General features: G+C 39.3%; 1 protein-coding gene across 1 annotated transcript in view; it reads left to right on the top strand.

Annotated features, from left to right (window-relative positions):
• LOC124550704 (deoxynucleotidyltransferase terminal-interacting protein 1) overlaps nt 1-19,664 on the top strand; it is a 128,565-nt gene that overhangs the window by 87,277 nt on the left and 21,624 nt on the right. Inside the window, exons 6-7 of the mRNA XM_047125430.1 lie at nt 1,769-1,934; nt 2,796-2,871. Of these exons, the coding sequence (XP_046981386.1) occupies nt 1,769-1,934; nt 2,796-2,871 (242 nt within the window). The remainder of the gene's footprint in view (nt 1-1,768; nt 1,935-2,795; nt 2,872-19,664) is intronic.

Raw genomic sequence — 19,664 nt, 5'->3', positions numbered from 1 at the left:
TGGAAATGGTTAAATGGTGAGCTCCCTGTTGCAAACAAAATTGTGTTACAGTAACATTTATCTACACTGGCAAAACTCATTAACTTCCCACATAAAGATTGTAGAATTCCAGTATTTAAAATAATTTGGAAGTGTTTGCCAGAAGTAAAAGTAATGTAAATTAATTGAGTTGCAATGACAAAATACAATCCACCAAGCAGAAAACAGAAAGCACTTCCACAAATTAAATCTTAATATATGAAAAGTGCAAAAATTATTGTTACAGTTTGCTGTTATTAATTTCACTTAAATTATTTTACTGTTACTTTCATTCTAACTGTAATTATTTATACTGCCCATGATTGATATATTGAACAGATTGGCTGACTTGTTTAGGATCTGTTACTGAAAAATATAGAATATTTTCCAACAAGATAATGTGGCATAAATTCTGTAATGTACCGGTATTTATTTTTTAAAAGATTATTGACACTCTTTTTATATTACAATAGGAACGGTGCAGGATCCTGTCTAGTTAACAATGACTGGGATTAGTGACAAGATCTGGGAATCAGAATTTTACATAACTAGGATTATTATTTAGTTTTCACTAAAATTCACTGGATTTGCTTTAGAAAAGTTCTAAGCTAATCTAATGTGAACAGTCATCCAGGTCTTTAATACTACTGAGACGACAATTTCGAAGTCTATGACAGTGTATCAGTAGCTCCAGTTGTTAATTGCATACAAGTGTGAGCCAGGATCTTGAGGTTATTTGGTGCTCAATTTATCTACCCATTTACGTCTCTTCCATTGTGTCTTGTGAAAAGTTATTTGCCCTCACATGGACCAATTTCTTGTCTTCCCTGAGATACATCCATCCATGCTGTATTGTGACTAGTACTGGAATGCCCAGTTTGTGCACTCTGATGTAAAAAGCAATGCCCAGAGGCACTGTTACAGTTTACTTTCTGCAAAAGTATAAAACATCAACTTCCTATACTGTGACCCAGTGTAATAATAATTCATGTGAAATTACAAAAATTATTAAGATTAAATTTACAAGATACATATCAATCACAAATTACGAAACATATTTTGTATCACTCACAGGTATAAATTTCAGAGTTAAAAAAAAAAAAAAAATGTTTTTGCTAGTGCAAAATTATATGATATTTGAGGAAAATGTTACCTGGCATTTCCATTGTTAGAAATATTTAAAAAAAAGTCACTTCTGTGCTATAATGTTACAAACATCCTGCCACCAACACCAATATCCCCCAAGTCTTTGAGAAACCACTAACCAGACTGTCCACAGTCTCACTACGGTTGTCAGCCTTTTCCCAAGGTACTGTTTTCAACATAAATTTGTATATATCTCAGCCCTGCGGTGCCTGTTAGACATGTGCTTTACTTGTCCTGTAAATAATATTTGGAAACACATAAATGCCATTAAGCTGCCTACTGAAATGTAGTTGTGTTAGAAAACTGCAAGACCGTGGTTTTCAGTTGTCTCAGTTTTTGCAGTTTGTTTGAGTCCTTTGATATTACTTTCAGTGTGCAAGAGTCATAAAGTTGCTTTCATTTAATCTTATAATGACTGAGATATATAATGGTTTCCATAAGGATTCAAATCACCATTGTCTGTGTGTATACAGTTAGTAGATTTATTTATTTATTTAATATAACATAACATTGTATTATTGTTTTTGATATGTATTTATAATCCATTCTTCATAATAATTATGTAATGAGTTTAATTACTCAAAATTTATTTCTTTGATCTCAGAAACAGCCCAAACTTATTGCTGCACGAACTGAAAGGCTTTGAGGCACCTGAGTTCATGCTGAGAAAGATACGTGCATTTCTCAGCCATATGCAGACAGACACGTTAGATTCAAAGAAATTAATGCCTGTAGATTTCTGTGATAATTCACAGACAAACTTTGCTATGGTAAGTGTCTTTCAGCTATGAATTTATAAGGCAGTAATGTTTGTATATTCATGATCGAAGTGTTGCAATAAGATTATGAGAGTTACCAAAACACTTAATATAACACTGTTGTAGCACATGTAGTTTACATTGTAACAACTTGTTTCTCAGGATTTCATATCCAATGATTAGCTTTCATGATGTTAAGCTTAACAATGCGTAATAACTCAATGTATCCTTGTCATTATTTCACTGTGAGATGTAGCAAGTATTTGATACTTAAAGAGAACAAAAGACAATGGAATTGTCACGTTTGTAAAAGATGAAATAGTAACATAATCCCATTTGCATTTTAGCGTAATTTGAAAAGCTGGTGCAGCAGATGATAAAAAAGGAAAAAATCTGTAAAATTACCAGGACACATAGGAGACACAAACACTTAAAAATTTAACCTTCTTCTTCTTCTTCTTCTTCTTCTTATTATTATTATTATTATTATTATTATTATTATTATTATTAAAGTGCTTGTAATTTTACCACCTGAAAGTAAGTACTATTAGTTTACTCAATTGAATTTTTGGTTTGATAAAATAAAAAATAAGGAAAAAAGTTACTTCCATCAAATACATAATTTTGGATACCACTGATATGTCTGACTTTTGTTTCAGCTAAGTTTAATTTCTGATTATATTTTGTGGACTAGATGTAAATAAACAATTGTACTATCACCAGAATAGTATTGCCAGCATTAAAATATTGTAGGTTACAAGGTAATAGAAGTATCATGTTCTTTGATAGCCAGAGTTTTGTAATGTATTGATGAGATGACAAAAAGGGTAGAGCTTTGAGTCATATTTTACATAGAATGTATTGGAATTTCAGATACATGGGCGATTTTCTCTTGGGAATGACTGTGTGTCATCTGCTATGACACCGCCAGCTACTGTACTGGACTCCGGTAAGATACTAACCCATAGCTCATTTCATCAAAAACAGTGTAACTGATTGCTGTATACCTGCTCTTTGTGGAGATTTATATATTTTTTAAAGTTTTACTTTTTCAATCAAAAGAGAAATCGGTGAAGTGCAAGAATGTGTGCTTGCTTACTAAAACTTTTAATATTTTAAAGTAATTAGTTACATTGTTGGTTGAGTAATATGTGATACCTTAATTTCATCCATCATAATTGACGTTTTTGAGCACTGTCTTTCATGAGTTAGCCAGTATAACAATGCACTAATTACATTTTCTCATGCACAGCACGACACGTTTCGAGAATTTATTCTCCTTATCAGTTAGAAATATTTACATTGATGTTTTATGTGATGTTTGCATATGTGGCGTTCAGCAGTGCAAGAGGAGGAGAACAACAATAACACAAACATGACATAAAGCATAAATGAACTACAGTAAAACTTGATCAAAGTGGAGCATTCGTAATTAGGAAATTGGCACAAATTGTGCAAATATTTCAGTCCTAATGCATTCAATAAAAATTTATATGCTAATTCGTTTTTGTGTAAAGCGGAATGTACTAACACAGAAACAGAATGTGAATTTTAAGACGTAATTAATATTTCATTCTATAATGGACCCCCCCCCCCCCCCCCCCCCCCCCCCCCCAATGAATCATGGACCTTGCCGTTGGTGGGGAGGCTTGCGTGCCTCAACGATACAGATAGGTGCAACCACAATGGAGGGGTATCTGTTGAGAGGCCAGACAAACGTGTGTTTCCTGAAGAGGGGCAGCAGCCTTTTCAGTAGTTGCAGGGGCAACGGTCTGGATGATTGACTGAACTGGCCTTGTAACATTAACCAAAACGGCCTTGCTGTGCTGGTACTGCAAACGGCTGAAGGCAAGGGGAAACTACAGCCGTAATTTTTCCCGAGGGCATGCAGCTTTACTGTATGGTTAAATGATGATGGCGTCCTCTTGGGTAAAATATTCCGGAGGTAAAATAGTCCCCCATTCGGATCTCCGGGCGGGGACTACTCAAGAGGATGTCATTATCAGGAGAAAGAAAACTGGCATTCTACGGATCGGAGTGTGGAATGTCAGATCCCTTAATCGGGAAGGTAGGTTAGAAAATTTAAAAAGGGAAATAAAGTTAGATATAATGGGAATTAGTGAAGTTCGGTGGCAGGATGAACAAGACTTCTGGTCAGGTGACTACAGGGTTATAAACACAAAATCAAATAGGGGTAACCGAGGAGTAGGTTTAATAATGAATAGGAAAATAGGTGTACGGGTAAGCTACTACAATCATCATAGTGAACGCATTATTGTGGCCAAGATAGAAACGAAGCCCACGCCTACTACAGTAGTACAAGTTTATATGCCAAACTATCGCTGCAGATGACAAAGAAATTGAAGAAATGTATGATGAAATAAAAGAAATTATTCAGGTAGTGAAGGGAGACAAAAATTTAATAATCATGGGTGACTGGAATTCGTCAGTAGGAAAACGGAGAGAAGGAAACGTAGTAGGTGAATATGGATTGGGGGTAAGAAACGAAAGAGGAAGCCGCCTGGTAGAATTTTGCACAGAGCACAACTTAATCATAGCTAACACTTGGTTCAAGAATCATAAAAGAAGGTTGTATACATGGAAGAATCCTGGAGATACTAAAAGGTATCAGATAGATTATATAATGGTAAGACAGAGATTTAGGAACCAGGTTTTAAATTGTAAGACATTTCCAGTTGCAGATGTGGACTCTGACCACAATCTATTGGTTATGAACTGTAGATTAAAACTGAAGAAACTGCAAAAAGGTGGGAATTTAAGGAGATGGGACCAGGATAAACTGAAAGAACCAGAGGTTGTACAGAGTTTCAGGGAGAGCATAAGGGAACAATTGACAGGAATGAGGGAAAGAAATACAGTAGAAGAAGAATGAGTAGCTTTGAGGGATGAAATAGTGAAGGCAGCAGACGATCAAATAGGTAAAAAGACGAGGGCTAGTAGAAATCCTTGGGTAACAGAAGAAATGTTGAATTTAATTGATGAAAGTAGAAAATATAAAAATGCACTAAATGAAGAAATACTAACGTCTCAAAAATGATAGTGACAGGAAGTGCAAAATGGCTAAGCAGGGATGGCTAGAGGACAAATGTAAGGATGGAGAGGATTATCTCTCTAGGTGTAAGATAGATACTGCCTACAGGAAAATTAAAGAGACCTTTGGAGAAAAGAGAACCACTTGTATGAATATCAAAAGCTCAGATGGAAACCCAGTTCTAAGCAAAGAAGGGAAAGCAGGAAGGTGGAAGGAGTATATGGAGGGTCTATACAGGGGCGATGTACTTGAGGACAATATTATGGAAATGGAAGAGGATGTAGATGAAGATGAAATGGGAGAGATGATACTGCGTGAAGAGTTTGACAGAGCACTGAAACACCTAAGTTGAAACAAGGCCCCGGGAGTAGACAACATCCCATTAGAACTAATGGCAGCCTTGGGAGAGCCAGGCCTAACAAAACTCTACCGTCTGGTGAGCAAGATGTATGAGACAGGCGAAATACCCTCAAACTTCAGGAAGAATTTAATAATACCAATCCCAAAGAAAACAGGTGTTGAAAGATGCGAAAATTACTGAACTATCAGTTTAATAAGTCATAGCTGCAAAATACTAATGCGAATTCTTTACAGGTGAATGGAAAAACTGGTAGAAGCCGACCTCGGGGAAGATCAGTTTGGATTCCGTAGAAATGTTGGAACACTTGAGGCAATACTGACCCTACGACTTATCTTAGAAGAAAGATTAAGGAAAGGCAAACCTATGTTTCTAGCATTTGTAGACTTAGAGAAAGCTTTTGACAATGTTGATTGGAATACTCTCTTTCAAATTCTGAAGGTGCAGGGGTAAAATACAGGGAGCGAAAGGCTATTTACAATTTGTACAGAAACCAGATGGCAGTTATAAGAGTCGAGGGACATGAAAGGGAAGCAGTGGTTGGGAAGGGAGTGAGACAGGGTTGTAGCCTCTCCCCAATGTTATTCAATCTGTATATTGAGCAAGCAATAAAGGAAACAAAAGAAAAATTTGGAGTAGGTATTAAAATCCATGGAGAAGAAATAAAAACTTTGAGGTTCGCTGATGATATTGTAATTCTGTCAGAGACAGCAAGGGACTTGGAAGAGCAGTTGAACGGAATGGACAGTGTCTTGAAAGGAGGATATAAGATGAACATCAACAAAAGCAAAACGTGGATTATGGAATGTAGTCGAATTAAGTCGGGTGATGCTGAGGGAATTAGATTAGGAAATGAGACACTTAAAGTAGTAAAGGAGTTTTGCTATTTGGGGAGCAAAATAACTGATGATGGTCGAAGTAGAGAGGATATAAAATGTAGACTGGCAATTGCAAGGAAAGCATTTCTGAAGAAGAAAAATTTGTTAACATTGAGTATAGATTTAAATGTCAGGAAGTCTTTTATAAAGTGTTTGTATGGAGTGTAGCCATGTATGGAAGTGAAACGTGGACGATAAATAGTTTGGACAAGAAGAGAATAGAAGCTTTTGAAATGTGGTGCTATAGAAGAATGCTGAAGATTGGATGGGTAGATCACATAACTAATGAGGAGGTATTGAATAGAATTGGGGAGAAGAGGAGCTTGTGGCACAACTTGAATAGAAGAAGGGATTGGTTGGTAGGACATGTTCTGAGACATCGAGGGATCACCAGTTTAGTATTGGAGGGCAGCGTGGAGGGTAAAAGTCATACAGGGAGACCAAGAGATAAATACAGTAAGCAGATTCAGAAGGATGTACGTGGCAGTAGGTACTGGGAGATGAAGAAGCTTGCACAGGATAGAGTAGCATGGAGAGCTGCATCAAATCAGCCTCAGGACTGAAGACCACAACACAACAATTCTTATACAGCTTATACAATACAATTTCATTGTGCTATATATTAGTTATTCATAACTCTACAAAGATGCTACTTTTAACACAGACTGTACGGTCCTGACAATGCTGTTAAGCAGTGAAAACCAAAAACAAAGAGGTTTGTCAAAGTGTGATGCTGCAGCTATGGGCATCAAACTACACTGTTTTGTGCAACAATGAACATGCTAGTGCTGTGTTGGTACATTTCATTTGAGAGTCCTCTGTTTGTAGGCATTTGTTGTTTTCCATTATTATTGATGCACATGGGCGTTAATTGGAGCTCTGTTGCTTACCTATGAACATAATCTGTGCAGTGAAAGAGGTAGGTGTTATTGCCATAAACTATAGTTTTACCCTGCAAGGTCAAGCATTCCTAAGAAATACCCTACCTGTACTATTTTCTACAAGTTGACTAGTAGCACCTTAAATGCATATGTGTCACTAGCATTTGATAAAATGATTAAGGTAACCAAGGCGAGTGAGAAAGACACTCTCTGTGTGCGAAATAATTATATTTTTCAAATGTGGTAAACAAAAATTTATGGTACTTCAAGAAAAAGGATAATATACTTGATGAATGGATGATGGGAACAAGCAAATGAAAAGAACGGCAAAGAAGATTGGAAATGAAGAAATTAATGAGATAGTGTGGGAATGGTTCATACATGCATCGGCAAAAAACTTTCCTTTGTCTGGACTCACTCTAAGGGTTCAAAGTCTCCCTTACATATGTTAGTTTCATATCCATGTTCTGTGCCTTCAAGTAAATGAACAGGCAGAAAGAGCTGAGAATTAGAGTGTTTCTTCTTAAGGAGATAATTATTTTTATTTTGATTTCACAGTCTGTGGTTGTTGTATTCTTGTCTGAGGTATTCCTTTCGAGCTACATATGATGCCAAGAGCAGTCGAGCTGCCCGTGATGTCGTCCCAAGTAGCAGCAAAGAGACCCCAGGCCATGCGCAGTTCCCAAGGAGTACTGAAGGCCGGAATGTATAGCTGACAAGAATGTCAACGGAAAATTCAATTGTCTTCTGCTGTGAGAACAAGACTGGTCAGTCCTGCATGTCTGTATTCGTCTGTGTTTCTGAAGAAATAATAAATTTTTATTCTGTATGTGAGGAATGTTGCTACTCCTGTAGTAGAATAGTGTGATGCAAAACAAAAAAGGATCTTGTCGAGAGTTAGTCAGCATTTGCTCCGCTGAAGATGCAAGATAGTCAAAGATCCTCTCACCATGTTGCAGAGTGAGGCTGTGAAAGTAATTTAAGAGTTTGGAAATATAGAGATAAGTCATCTAAGGATGGCTGGAATGTTTCAAAGTGAAGTGTGTGGGGAAGCTAAGGATGTTCAGGAAAATGGAGCAACAGAATGGAAGACAATACTATCCTATCTAATTGTGAATTACGAACCGAAAAACGTATTCAATGCTGATGAAATGGGACTGTTCTTATCACATAAAAATGGTCAAGGAAATACTCATTCTACTGCTGTGTGGAAACATGTTACGTGAAATGGAGAAACCATAGGTGAGTGGAAAGGCAGCAAAACTTTTTGAAATAACAAACATAGATGCTAGAAGCTTCCAGTCACATGGCAAAGCAATAAATAGGTGTAGAAGGAGAAGAGTGCTCATATGAAAGATTTCACTGCCAGAATGAAAAAAGGAAATTATCAAGTTCTGGTTTGCTAGACAATGCAACCTGACACCCATCAGTCGAGTTATCAAATTTGAAATTGGCTTCGACTCCACCAGGTTCAACCAGCCTCACACAGCCCATAGACTAGGAGGTTATTTAAACATTCAAGTCTCTTTATAGGCAGTTACTGGTCCAATCTCTGATTCGTGGTGTTGAAGAAGGTGAAAGTGCATTTGCCCTCGCATGGTCAGTTTCTGTCCTGGATGCAGTAAATTGTGTTGACTTGGCAGTAAGGGGAATAAAACCCAAAACTATTACCAAGCTTTTCAACAAAGCAGGTTTTAGAGGTCAAGAACAAAATGCTTCTGTTGCCATCAAAGCTCAAGAAAATGCAGCAGCAATTTCTGAATGACCTAAAATGTGAAACATTTCATGTAGTGCAGATGATTGAATTTGAAATGATAACTTTCTGTCAGCTTGCTCCAATTTTACTTCAGCTACATATTTAGTAGAAATTCCCAATAAAGATGATGATCAGGAAGAAACAGAGGAAGAAGAATAAAAAGAGAGCAATATGATGTCCCTAGAAAAATTAATAAACACGAAGAAATTATTGCATGCATAAACTATGGTATGTAATTTGCAGTACATACATTCTCCCAAGCTGTTGGAACTGCTGTAAAGTGCAAGAATGGGTAGAACATTTTTTTCGCTACTTTGTATGTGGCAAAAAGTGAAATTCAAAGCAGATAACCCTGAGAATAATATGTTTGTAAATACAACAATAAATGAGTTTAAAGTTAGAGTAAAAATTCAGAAATGCTGTAGTATTCATCAGCTAGTGTAATAGTGTAGTGTTCTATTCTAAGATATATAGTAAATGAACACCTACTCTAAAGGAGTGAAGGTACATAAATATGTGCATAATTACAAATTTATACTTCTGTGCATGATACATGACAGATTTTATGTATACTACTGAATTTTGTGTAGTTTGGAAATTTGTCTAAGTTGGACGATTATTTTAGTCATATACGATTCCATTTTGAGCAAGTTTTTACTGTATTTGCACTTGATAATGAGGATAAATTTTAGAAGTACATCGTAATGTGTATGGAAAAAATGTAACTGTTGTAACTTGGACACACCAAACATGTTAGTGTAAATTTGTTAAACTGTGGCATATATGCCAATCAACATACATACACTGAACGCAGTAAGATAAGGCAAATGTACGCAAGCAGAAACAACAAGATAACAGCTTGAGCATTGCGCAGCAGTGTTTAAATATGCACTTGTCTGTGGAGGGCTCTATTGAAAGTTCACAGTATTTCTCCATCATTGTGCACTGTCACGGATGACAACACACTGCTAATAAGCGCAGCTTTCAAGTGTGCATATATTACTTCATTCCTCTTCCCTTGGGGAACAGCTCGGATTCACAAGTTGTCAGTGGTGTCTTCCTGCGTGAGGCTGTGACTGAGATAATGTACTGATACTGGAACGTATGTCAGAAGTACTCGGGGCGCAGTTAGCACCACAGTATACCTTCTCGTGTCGACCCATACCACAGGATGGATGATGTCAGGGAGAGCTCCAAATCCACATCAGGTCCAGGGCCTGGAGGTGGTGGTGGTGGTGGTGGTGGTGGTGGTGGTGGTGGTGGTGGTAGTGATGGTGCCCCCCCCCCCCCCCCCCCAACTGTTGGCGACTGAGATGGAGGAGTCGGCTCCAGTGTGGCCGGCAACTGCATTAGTACTAGTAGCGATATTGGAGAAGCTGTACCAGGTTCATCCACCAGTGACGGGGGCCCCCTCGTGTTTCGTGGCAGGGACCTAGCCACATCAGTTGATCCATCAAGCGATGCAGACTGGTGTGGCAACGTCGGTGTCCCAGCCATGGTTGTCTGGTTGTCCACACGCAGGCGCATCTGTTCCTAATGATGTGCACAGAGGCCCTCCTCCATAAGAACTCCATAGATATGGTGGCTGTGGCATTGCGAGGTGATTGTGGAGATCCATTTTGGGGAACAATCAAACCTGCTTGCCCAGACAGCCACCCCAGGCCGGAAACTGGATGACAGCTGCACAGGTTGGTGTCCCTGGCTGGGCTGCAGGAGCATCCAGGGTTGATGTCTGTGGAGTAATTTGGTGGGGCTGCTGTTGCTGAATTGCATGAACTAACAGGAAGACAAAAATTGATCCAAGACAATGTCGGATGGGTATGAGTCATGTACTTTTTCATTTGCATTTTGAATGCTTGAACTAACCTTTTGGCCTCACCATTGGATTGCATATGGAAGGACAGGACGAAAATGTGGTGAATCCTGTGGTCACTACAGGAGGAGGCAAACTCCTGCACACAAGTTGAGGTTCATTATCAGAGAGCAACATTCCGGAAGTCCTTGGATGGGAAAAACTTCGACAGGGCTGCCACAGTGGCACTTTTTGTAAAATCGGATTGATAGGACTAGCCTGCACGACCCGAGCGCTAGTGATTGGAAAAAAGTCGACAGTTTGAGTGCATATGTCAGTGTGGAAACAGTAACTCCTCCCAATGAAAAACTGGGTCCAAAATGGGCGGAAGATGGGACAGTGCGTCAGCATTCACATGTTGAGCTGAAGTGAATCTCGTTGTACCAATAGAGGAACAGTACCCAACATTGCAGGTGATCCGTTGCTTTGTCTGGCAACAATTCTGAGGGGTTAAAAAGTGAAACTAATGGCTTGTGATCCATGATGTGATGGAATTTTACACCACACAGGAAAATAAGAAACTCTATTTGTGCATATCTAGACTGAGACGAAATGAGCGTCTTTGACGCGTACACAACATGCCACTCACAGCCCTCAGAATATTTAGGAGCTTACACTGCTCCCAGCCCATGCTTGGACGCATCTGTTGCTAGGACGCATCTGTTGCTAACACTAAATATTGACCCAGTTGGTGGGTTATAAGGCAAGGTGCAGATTGTAACATAGACTTCAGTTTGCAAAATGCCATTTCACACTCCTGCAAACATTGGAAAGACGTCCCCTTACGCAGCAAGCCATGTTAACAGTTGTGCAACAGGCGCCGCCCTGGCAAAAACTGATGATAATAAGCAGTCTTACATTTAAAAAAACTGGAGTTCCTTGACCTGCATAGGATGCGGAAGAGCCACAATGGCAGAGGCATTCTGACGAAGGTGTTTGATACCAGCGCTAGAGACCTCGAACACAAGATAAACGATAGAAGGCTGAAAAAAGTGGCACTTTTCCTAATTGCATTTTAACCCAGTGGCCTGTAACAATGAAAAGGGTGTATGTAAGTTGTTGAGATATTCAGCAGTAGAGAAGCTGGAGACCACAATATCATCAAGATACTTGGCACAGTCAGGCACAAATCTCATGAGTTGTTCAAGAAACAGTTGAAAAGTCACCAGGCCATGCCAAATGGTAACCTCAAATATTGATACAAGCCAAAAGTTGCATTAACAACGAAGAGCCATTTAGAGTCAGCAACAATGGGAAACTGCAAATATCCATTGGAGAGGTCGATCTTGGGAAAAATACTGACCACCAGCAAGCTGAGAAAAAAGTTCATCAGTGTGCAGCAAGGGATACGTGTCAATGATAGGGCATTCACAGAAACTTTGAAATTGCAGCAAAGGCGTAACTGTCCCAACAGTGATTAAGGGGGTGAGCCCATTCACTGGATGTGATCAGTTGGACAACCCTGGAGGCTGTGAGGCAGTCAAGCTCCGCCTTGACTTAGTCACACAGTGCCATTGACACCGGGTGAATCAGAAAGAAACAGGGACTACCCGAAGGTTTCATGGTGATGTGGGTTTTGAAATTATTGGCACAACCCAAACCCACAGAAAAATGCTGCAATACCACAGTAAGAAACCCTTGCTGATCAACCAGCCAGTGTAAAAACCCATCAGTGGCACCGTCAGACATCATAGACACAACGGAGGATGAACCAGAGGCTGAAAACCCATGCAGAGATCAATCCCACACTCGTCGTCACTTGTGTCTTAACATGGACACACAACACAACCAAGAATATTAGTACAACTTTATTAAACTGCGGCATGTACACCAATCACCATAACATACACTGAACACAATAAGGTAAGGCAAATATAGATACAAGCAGTAATAACATGATAACTGAGCATGAACGTAGTGCACCAGGGTTTAAATAAGCACTTGCCCATGGTGGGCTCTATCTGAAGTTCACTGTATTGCTCGGCCGGCCGGTGTGGCCAAGCGGTTCTAGGCGCTTCAGTCTGGAACCACGCGACCGCTACGTTTGCAGGTTTAAATCCTTCCTTGGGCATGAATATGTGTGTTAGGTTATTTAGGTTTAAGTAGTTCTAAGTTCTAGGAGACTGATGACCACTGATGTTAAGTCCCATAGTGCTCAGAGCCATTTGACCCATCACAGTATTGCTCTATCACGGCACAATCTCGCGAGAAGAAACACACTGCTAAAGTGTGCAGCTTTCAGGTGTGTGCACATTAATTCAGTAACTGATGCAGTGTTTTGTTAAATAAATCACAATATGCGGTACTTGTTTGTAGTAAGTAATAATCAATTCACGAGTTAAGTAAAAAGTGTCATTAAAAATGTGACTAGATCACATGGTCCATGTCATGTCAACAGCTTGGTGCACGGTGGTTACAACTGTTAGACAGATAGTGTCCACAAACAAATTTCCCAGGCAGTCTCCTCCATCCACAATATGACAAATATAGATTCAATTCTAAAAAAAAATTCAGAGTGCCCCTCATCCACCACCAATTCAAGTCCTGAAATGAGATCATCTCTCCCTTACCAAACCTTATCATATATGACATTCTCAGATCATACTCCTTATATCCCTACTGCAAGATTCCTACCCCTGCAATAATTATTGCTGTAGAACCAGCACAACAGTGGTGAATCCAGTATAAGAGACAGAGCAACATGGCAAACAATATATTTTATTTACCAGCTAATATGTGTTCAGTGCACAGCCTTTTATACAGGAATGACTATCACCAAACTGGCTGAGTGCTTGGATGGGCATTGAAGAACTCTCCACCTTGGGGATAGTTAGTGCTCAGTTGCTGAGTATTTCCCATGCCATGACTCAAGGGACATGTCTGTCTGATACTCCACATGAGCTGTTTGGATCTCTCCAACATATCTAGGTATCCCACATTTCTCTTTTTGAGCCATCAGTATTCTGACTTGTATTCCAATCTCTGTCTTCCTCTACAGTTTTTGCCCTCTACAGCTCCCTCTAGTGCAGTGGAAGTCATTCCCTGATGTCTTAACAGATGTCTTATCATCCTATCCCTTCTCCTTATCAGTGATTTCCACATAGTCCTTTCCTCTCTAATTCTGTGCAGGAGCTCCTCGTTCCTTACCTTACCAGTCCAACTAATTTTCAACATTTCATCTGTAGCACCACATCTCAAATGCTTCAATTCTTTTCTGTTCTGGTTTTCCCACAGTCCGTGTTTCACTGCCATACAATGTTGTGCTCCAAACTTACATTCTCAAAAATTTCTTCCTAAAATTAAGGCCTATGTTTGATACTAGTAGACTCTCTTGGTCAGTGCTAGTCTGCTTTTGACATTCCTCTTGCTCAATCCATTATTGGTTATTTTGCTACCTAGGTAGCAGAGTTCCTTAACTTTGCCTACTTCGTGACCATCAGTCTTTATGATAAATCTCTTGCTGTTCTCATTTCTGCTACTTCTCATTACTTTTATCTTTCTTTGATTCACACTCAGTCCATATTCTGTATTCATTAGATTGTTCATTCCGTTCATCGAATCATATCATTGATATCCTTTCGCCTGGCTTTTAATCCCACTCCTGAACCTTTCTTTTATTTCCATCATTGATCCTCCGATGTACAAATTGAACAGCAGGGGCGAAAGACTACATCTCTGGCTTATATCCTTTTTAATCCGAGCAATTCGTTCTTGGGCTTCTACTCTCGTTATCCCCTCTTGGCTGTTGCATATATTGTATATTACCAGTCTCTCCCCACAGTGTACCCCTATTTTTCTCAGAATTTCAAAATCTTGCACCATTTTACATTGTCGAAAACTTTTTGCAGGTCAACAAATCCTTTGAACACGTCTTGATTTTTCTTTAGTCTTGCTTCTGTTATCAACTGCAACATCAGAATTGCCTCTCTGGTGCCTTTACCTTTCCTACAGCCAAACTGATTATCATCTAACAAATCCTCAATTTTCTTTCCCATTCTTCTGCATATTATTCTTGACAGCAACTTGGATGAATCGGCTGTTAAGCTGATTGTGCGATGATTCTGGCACTTGGCAACTCATGCAGTCTTTGGAATGATGTGGATGATATTTTCCTGGAAGGCAGATGGTACATCTCCAGACTCATACATTTTACACACCAACGTGAGTAATCATTTTGTTGCCACTTCCCCCAATGATTTTGAAAATTCTGATGGAATGTTATTTATCTCTTCTGCCTTAGTTGATCTTGAGTCATCCAAAGATCTTTTAAATTCTGGTTGTAATACTGGATCCCCGATCTCTTCTAAATCGACTCATGTTTCTTTTTATATCACATCAGACAGATCTTCCCCCTCATAAAGGCCTTCACTGTGGTCTTTCTTCCTGTCCACACTCTCCTCTGCATTTAACAGGGTAATTACCATTGCACTCTTAATGTTACCACCCTTGCTTTTAATTTCACTGAAGGTTGTTTCGACTTTCCTGTATGCTGAGTCAGTCCTTCCAACAATCATCGCTTTTTCGATTTCTTCACTTTTCATGCAGCTATTTTTTCTTAGTTTCCTTGCACTTCGTATTTATTTCATTATTCAGCGACTTGTATTTCTGTATTCCTGAATTTCCCTGGACATTTTTGTACTTCCTTGTTTTATCAATCAACTGAAGTATTTCTTCTTTTACTCATGGTTTCTTTGCAGTTACCTTCTTTGTACCTATGTTTTACTTTCAACTTCTGTGATTGCCCTTTTTAGAGGATTCCATTCCTCTTCAACTGTACTGCCTACTGAGCTATTCCTCATTGCTATATCTATAGCTTTCGAGAACTTCAGTTGTGTCTTGTCATTCCTTTATTCTTTTGTGTCCCACTTCTTTGCTTACTGATTCTTTCTGACTAATCTCTTAAACTTCAGCCTACTCTTCATCACTACTACATTGTAATCTAAGTCTGTATCTACTCCTGGGTAAGCCTTACAATCATGAATCTGATTTCAGAATCTCTGTCTGACCATGACGTAATCTAATGGAAGTCTTCTTGTATCACACAATCATTTCCAAGTATGCCTCCTCCTTTTGTGATTCTTGAACAGAGTTTTACTAGTTGAAATTTATTACAGAACTCAATTAGTCTTTCTTCTCTCTCATTCCTTGTTCCAAACCCATATTCTCCTGTAACCTTTTCTTCTACTCCTTCCCCTACAACTGCACTTCAGTCTCCCATGACTATTAGATTTTCATCTCGCTTTATGTACTGTATTACCCTTTCAATATCCTCATGTCTCTCACTATCTTTTCATCTTCAGCTTGCGATGTCGGCATGTACACATGAACTATCATTGTCGGTATTGGTTTGCTGTCGATTATGATAAGAACAACCTCATCACTGAGTTGTTCGCAGTAACACTCTCTCTGCCTTACCATCCTATCTGTAACGAATCCTACTCCTGTTGCACTGTTTTCTGCTGCTGTTGATTTTACCCGACACTCATGTGATCAGAAATCCTTGTCTTCAATCCATACTTCTGTACTTAACCTCCATTTACATTAGCCACTTCAGAAGGGTGTCTGGCTACATACTGACACTTCAGCAAACATACACTGCAAACATTTTTTATTATTTTTTAACTGTTTAAGCTAATAATCCCTCTAGTAGAGCCCTGCAAGTAAGTGCCCCATCTTGAGTGTGTGTGCTAGGGAGAGATGTATACACTTCGCATAATCTGGTATAAGTTGCTGAATGCTACCTCACCAAATGACAGCTGAGTGAATGCATGTCCTCTACCACACAGTTGGCACAGCTGAGTGAATGCTTGTCCATGGCCACACATATGACGTGCTTGCATTCACTGGCACAGAGGCTGTGAATTTGCAGCCTGCACATGTGCATTGCGCTTCCCTTAACAGAAAGAGTTGGGCAAAATTTAACTGAATGACGAATAAGGAATAAAGATAATTTTTACTGTTCATTTTTTTGTGAATAACAAATAGAAATATTGATTCAAAATATTATTCATTTATATGAACTATGGACCTTGCCGTTGCTGGGGAGTCTTATGTGCCTCAGCGATACAGATAGCCGTACTGTAGGTGCAACCACAACGGAGGGGGTATCTGTTGAGAGGCCAGACAAACGTGTGGTTCCTGAAGAGGGGCAGCAGCCTTTTCAGTAGTTGCAGGGGCAACAGTCTGGATGATTGACTGATCTGGCCTTGTAACATGAACCATAATGGCCTTGCTGTGCTGGTACTGCGAACAGCTGAAGGCAAGGGGAAACTACAGCCGTAATTTTTCCCGAGGGCATGCAACTTTACTGTATGGTTAAATGATGATGGCGTCCTCTTGGGTAAAATATTCCGGAGGTAAAATAGTCCCCCATTCGGATCTCCGGGCGGGGACTACTCAAGAGGATGTCATTATCAGGAGAAAGAAAACTGGCGTTCTACGGATCGGAGTGTGGAATGTCAGATCCCTTAATCGGGAAGGTAGGTTAGAAAATTTAAAAAGGGAAATAAAGTTAGATATAATGGGAATTAGTGAAGTTCGGTGGCAGGATGAACAAGACTTCTGGTCAGGTGACTACAGGGTTATAAACACAAAATCAAATAGGGGTAATGCAGGAGTAGGTTTAATAATGAATAGGAAAATAGGAATGCGGGTAAGCTACTACAAACAGCATAGTGAACGCATTATTGTGGCCAAGATAGATACGAAGCCCACACCTACTACAGTAGTACAAGTTTATATGCCAACTAGCTCTGCAGATGACGAAGAAATTGAAGAAATGTATGATGAAATAAAAGAAATTATTCAGATTGTGAAGGGAGACGAAAATTTAATAGTCATGGGTGACTGGAATTCGAGTGTAGGAAAAGGGAGAGAAGGAAACATAGTAGGTGAATATGGATTGGGGGACAGAAATGAAAGAGGAAGCCGTCTGGTAGAATTTTGCACAGAGCACAACATAATCATAACTACCACTTGGTTTAAGAATCATAAAAGAAGGTTGTATACATGGAAGAATCCTGGATATACTGACAGGTTTCAGATAGATTATATAATGGTAAGACAGAGATTTAGGAACCAGGTTTTAAATTGTAAGACATTTCCAGGGGCAGATGTGGATTCTGACCACAATCTATTGGTTATGAACTGCAGATTGAAACTGAAGAAACTGCAAAAAGGTGGGGATTTAAGGAGATGGGACCAGGATAAACTGAAAGAACCAGAGGTTGTACAGAGTTTCAGGGAGAGCATAAGGGAACAATTGATAGGAATGTGGGAAAGAAATACAGTAGAAGAAGAATGGGTAGCTTTGAGGGATGAAGTAGTGAAGGCAGCGGAGGATCAAGTAGGTAAAAAGACGAGGGCTAGTAGAAATCCTTGGGTAACAGAAGAAATACTGAATTTAATTGATGAAAGGAGAAAATATAAAAATGCACTAAATGAAGCAGGCTAAAAGGAATACAAATGTCTCAAAAATAAGATAGAGAGGAAGTGCAAAATGGCTAACGAGGGATGGCTAGAGGACAAATGTAAGGATGTAGAGGCTTATCTCTCTAGGGGTAAGATAGATACTGCCTACAGGAAAATTAAAGAGACCTTTGGAGAAAAGAGAACCACTTCTATGAATATCAAGAGCTCAGACGGAAACCCAGTTCTAAGCAAAGAAGGGAAAGCAGAAAGGTTGAAGGAGTATATAGAGGGTCTATATAAGGGCGATGTACTTGAGGACAATATTTTGGAAATGGAAGAGGATGTAGATGAAGATGAAATGGGAGATATGATACTGCGTGAAAAGTTTGCCAGAGCACTGAAAGACCTGAGTCAAAACAAAGCCCCGGGAGTAGACAACATTCCATTAGAACTACTGACAGCCTTGGGAGAGCCAGTCCTGACAAAACTCTACCATCTGGTGAGCAAAATGTATGAGACAGGCGAAATACCCTCAAACTTCAAGAAGAATATAATAATTCCAATCCCAAAGAAAGCAGGTGTTGACAGATGTGAAAATTACTGAACTATCAGTTTAATAAGTCACAGCTGCAAAATACTGATGCGAATTCTTTACAGACAAATGGAAAAACTAGTAGAAGCCGACCTCGGGGAAGAACCGTTTGGATTCCGTAGAAATATCGGAACACGTGAGGATTAAGGAAACGCAAACTTACGTTTCTAGCATTTGTAGACTGGAATACTCTCTTTCAAATTCTGAAGGTGCCAGGGGTAAAATACAGGGAGCGAAAGGCTATTTACAATTTGTACAGAAACCAGATGGCAGTTAATAAGAGTCGAGGGACATGAAAGGGAAGCAGTGGTTGGGAAGGGAGTGAGACAGGGTTGTAGCCCCTCCCCAATGTTATTCAATCTGTATATTGAACAAGCAGTAAAGAAATCAAAAGAAAAATTTGGAGTAGGTATTAAAATCCATGGAGAAGAAATAAAAACTTTGAGGTTCGCCGATGACATTGTAATTCTGTCAGAGACAGCAAAGGACTTGGAAGAGCAGTTGAATGGAATGGATAGTGTCTTGAAAGGAGGATACAAGATGAACATCAACAAAAGCAAAACGTGGATTATGGAATGTAGTCGAATTAAGTCAGGTGATGCTGAGGGAATTAGATTAGGAAATGAGACACTTAATGTAGTAAAGGAGTCTTGCTATTTGGGGAGCAAAATAACTGATGATGGTCGAAGTAGAGAGGATATAAAATGTAGACTTGCAATTGCAAGGAAAGCGTTTCTGAAGAAGAGAAATTTGTTAACGTCGAGTATAGATTTAAGTGTCAGGAAGTCGTTTGAGAAAGTATTTATATGGAGTGTAGCCATGTATGGGAGTGAAACATGGACGATAACTAGTTTGAACAAGAAGAGAATAGAAGCTTTCGAAATGTGGTGCTACAGAAGAATGCTGAAGATTAGATGGGTAGATCACATAACTAATGAGGAAGTATTGAATAGGATTGGGAAG

This window comes from Schistocerca americana, chromosome 1, assembly GCF_021461395.2.
Source record: "Schistocerca americana isolate TAMUIC-IGC-003095 chromosome 1, iqSchAmer2.1, whole genome shotgun sequence".
In the NCBI taxonomy this organism is placed as follows: Eukaryota; Metazoa; Arthropoda; class Insecta; order Orthoptera; family Acrididae; genus Schistocerca; species Schistocerca americana.
The sequence above is the reverse complement of the archived record's forward strand: the minus strand, read 5'-3'. Positions and strand labels throughout refer to the sequence as shown.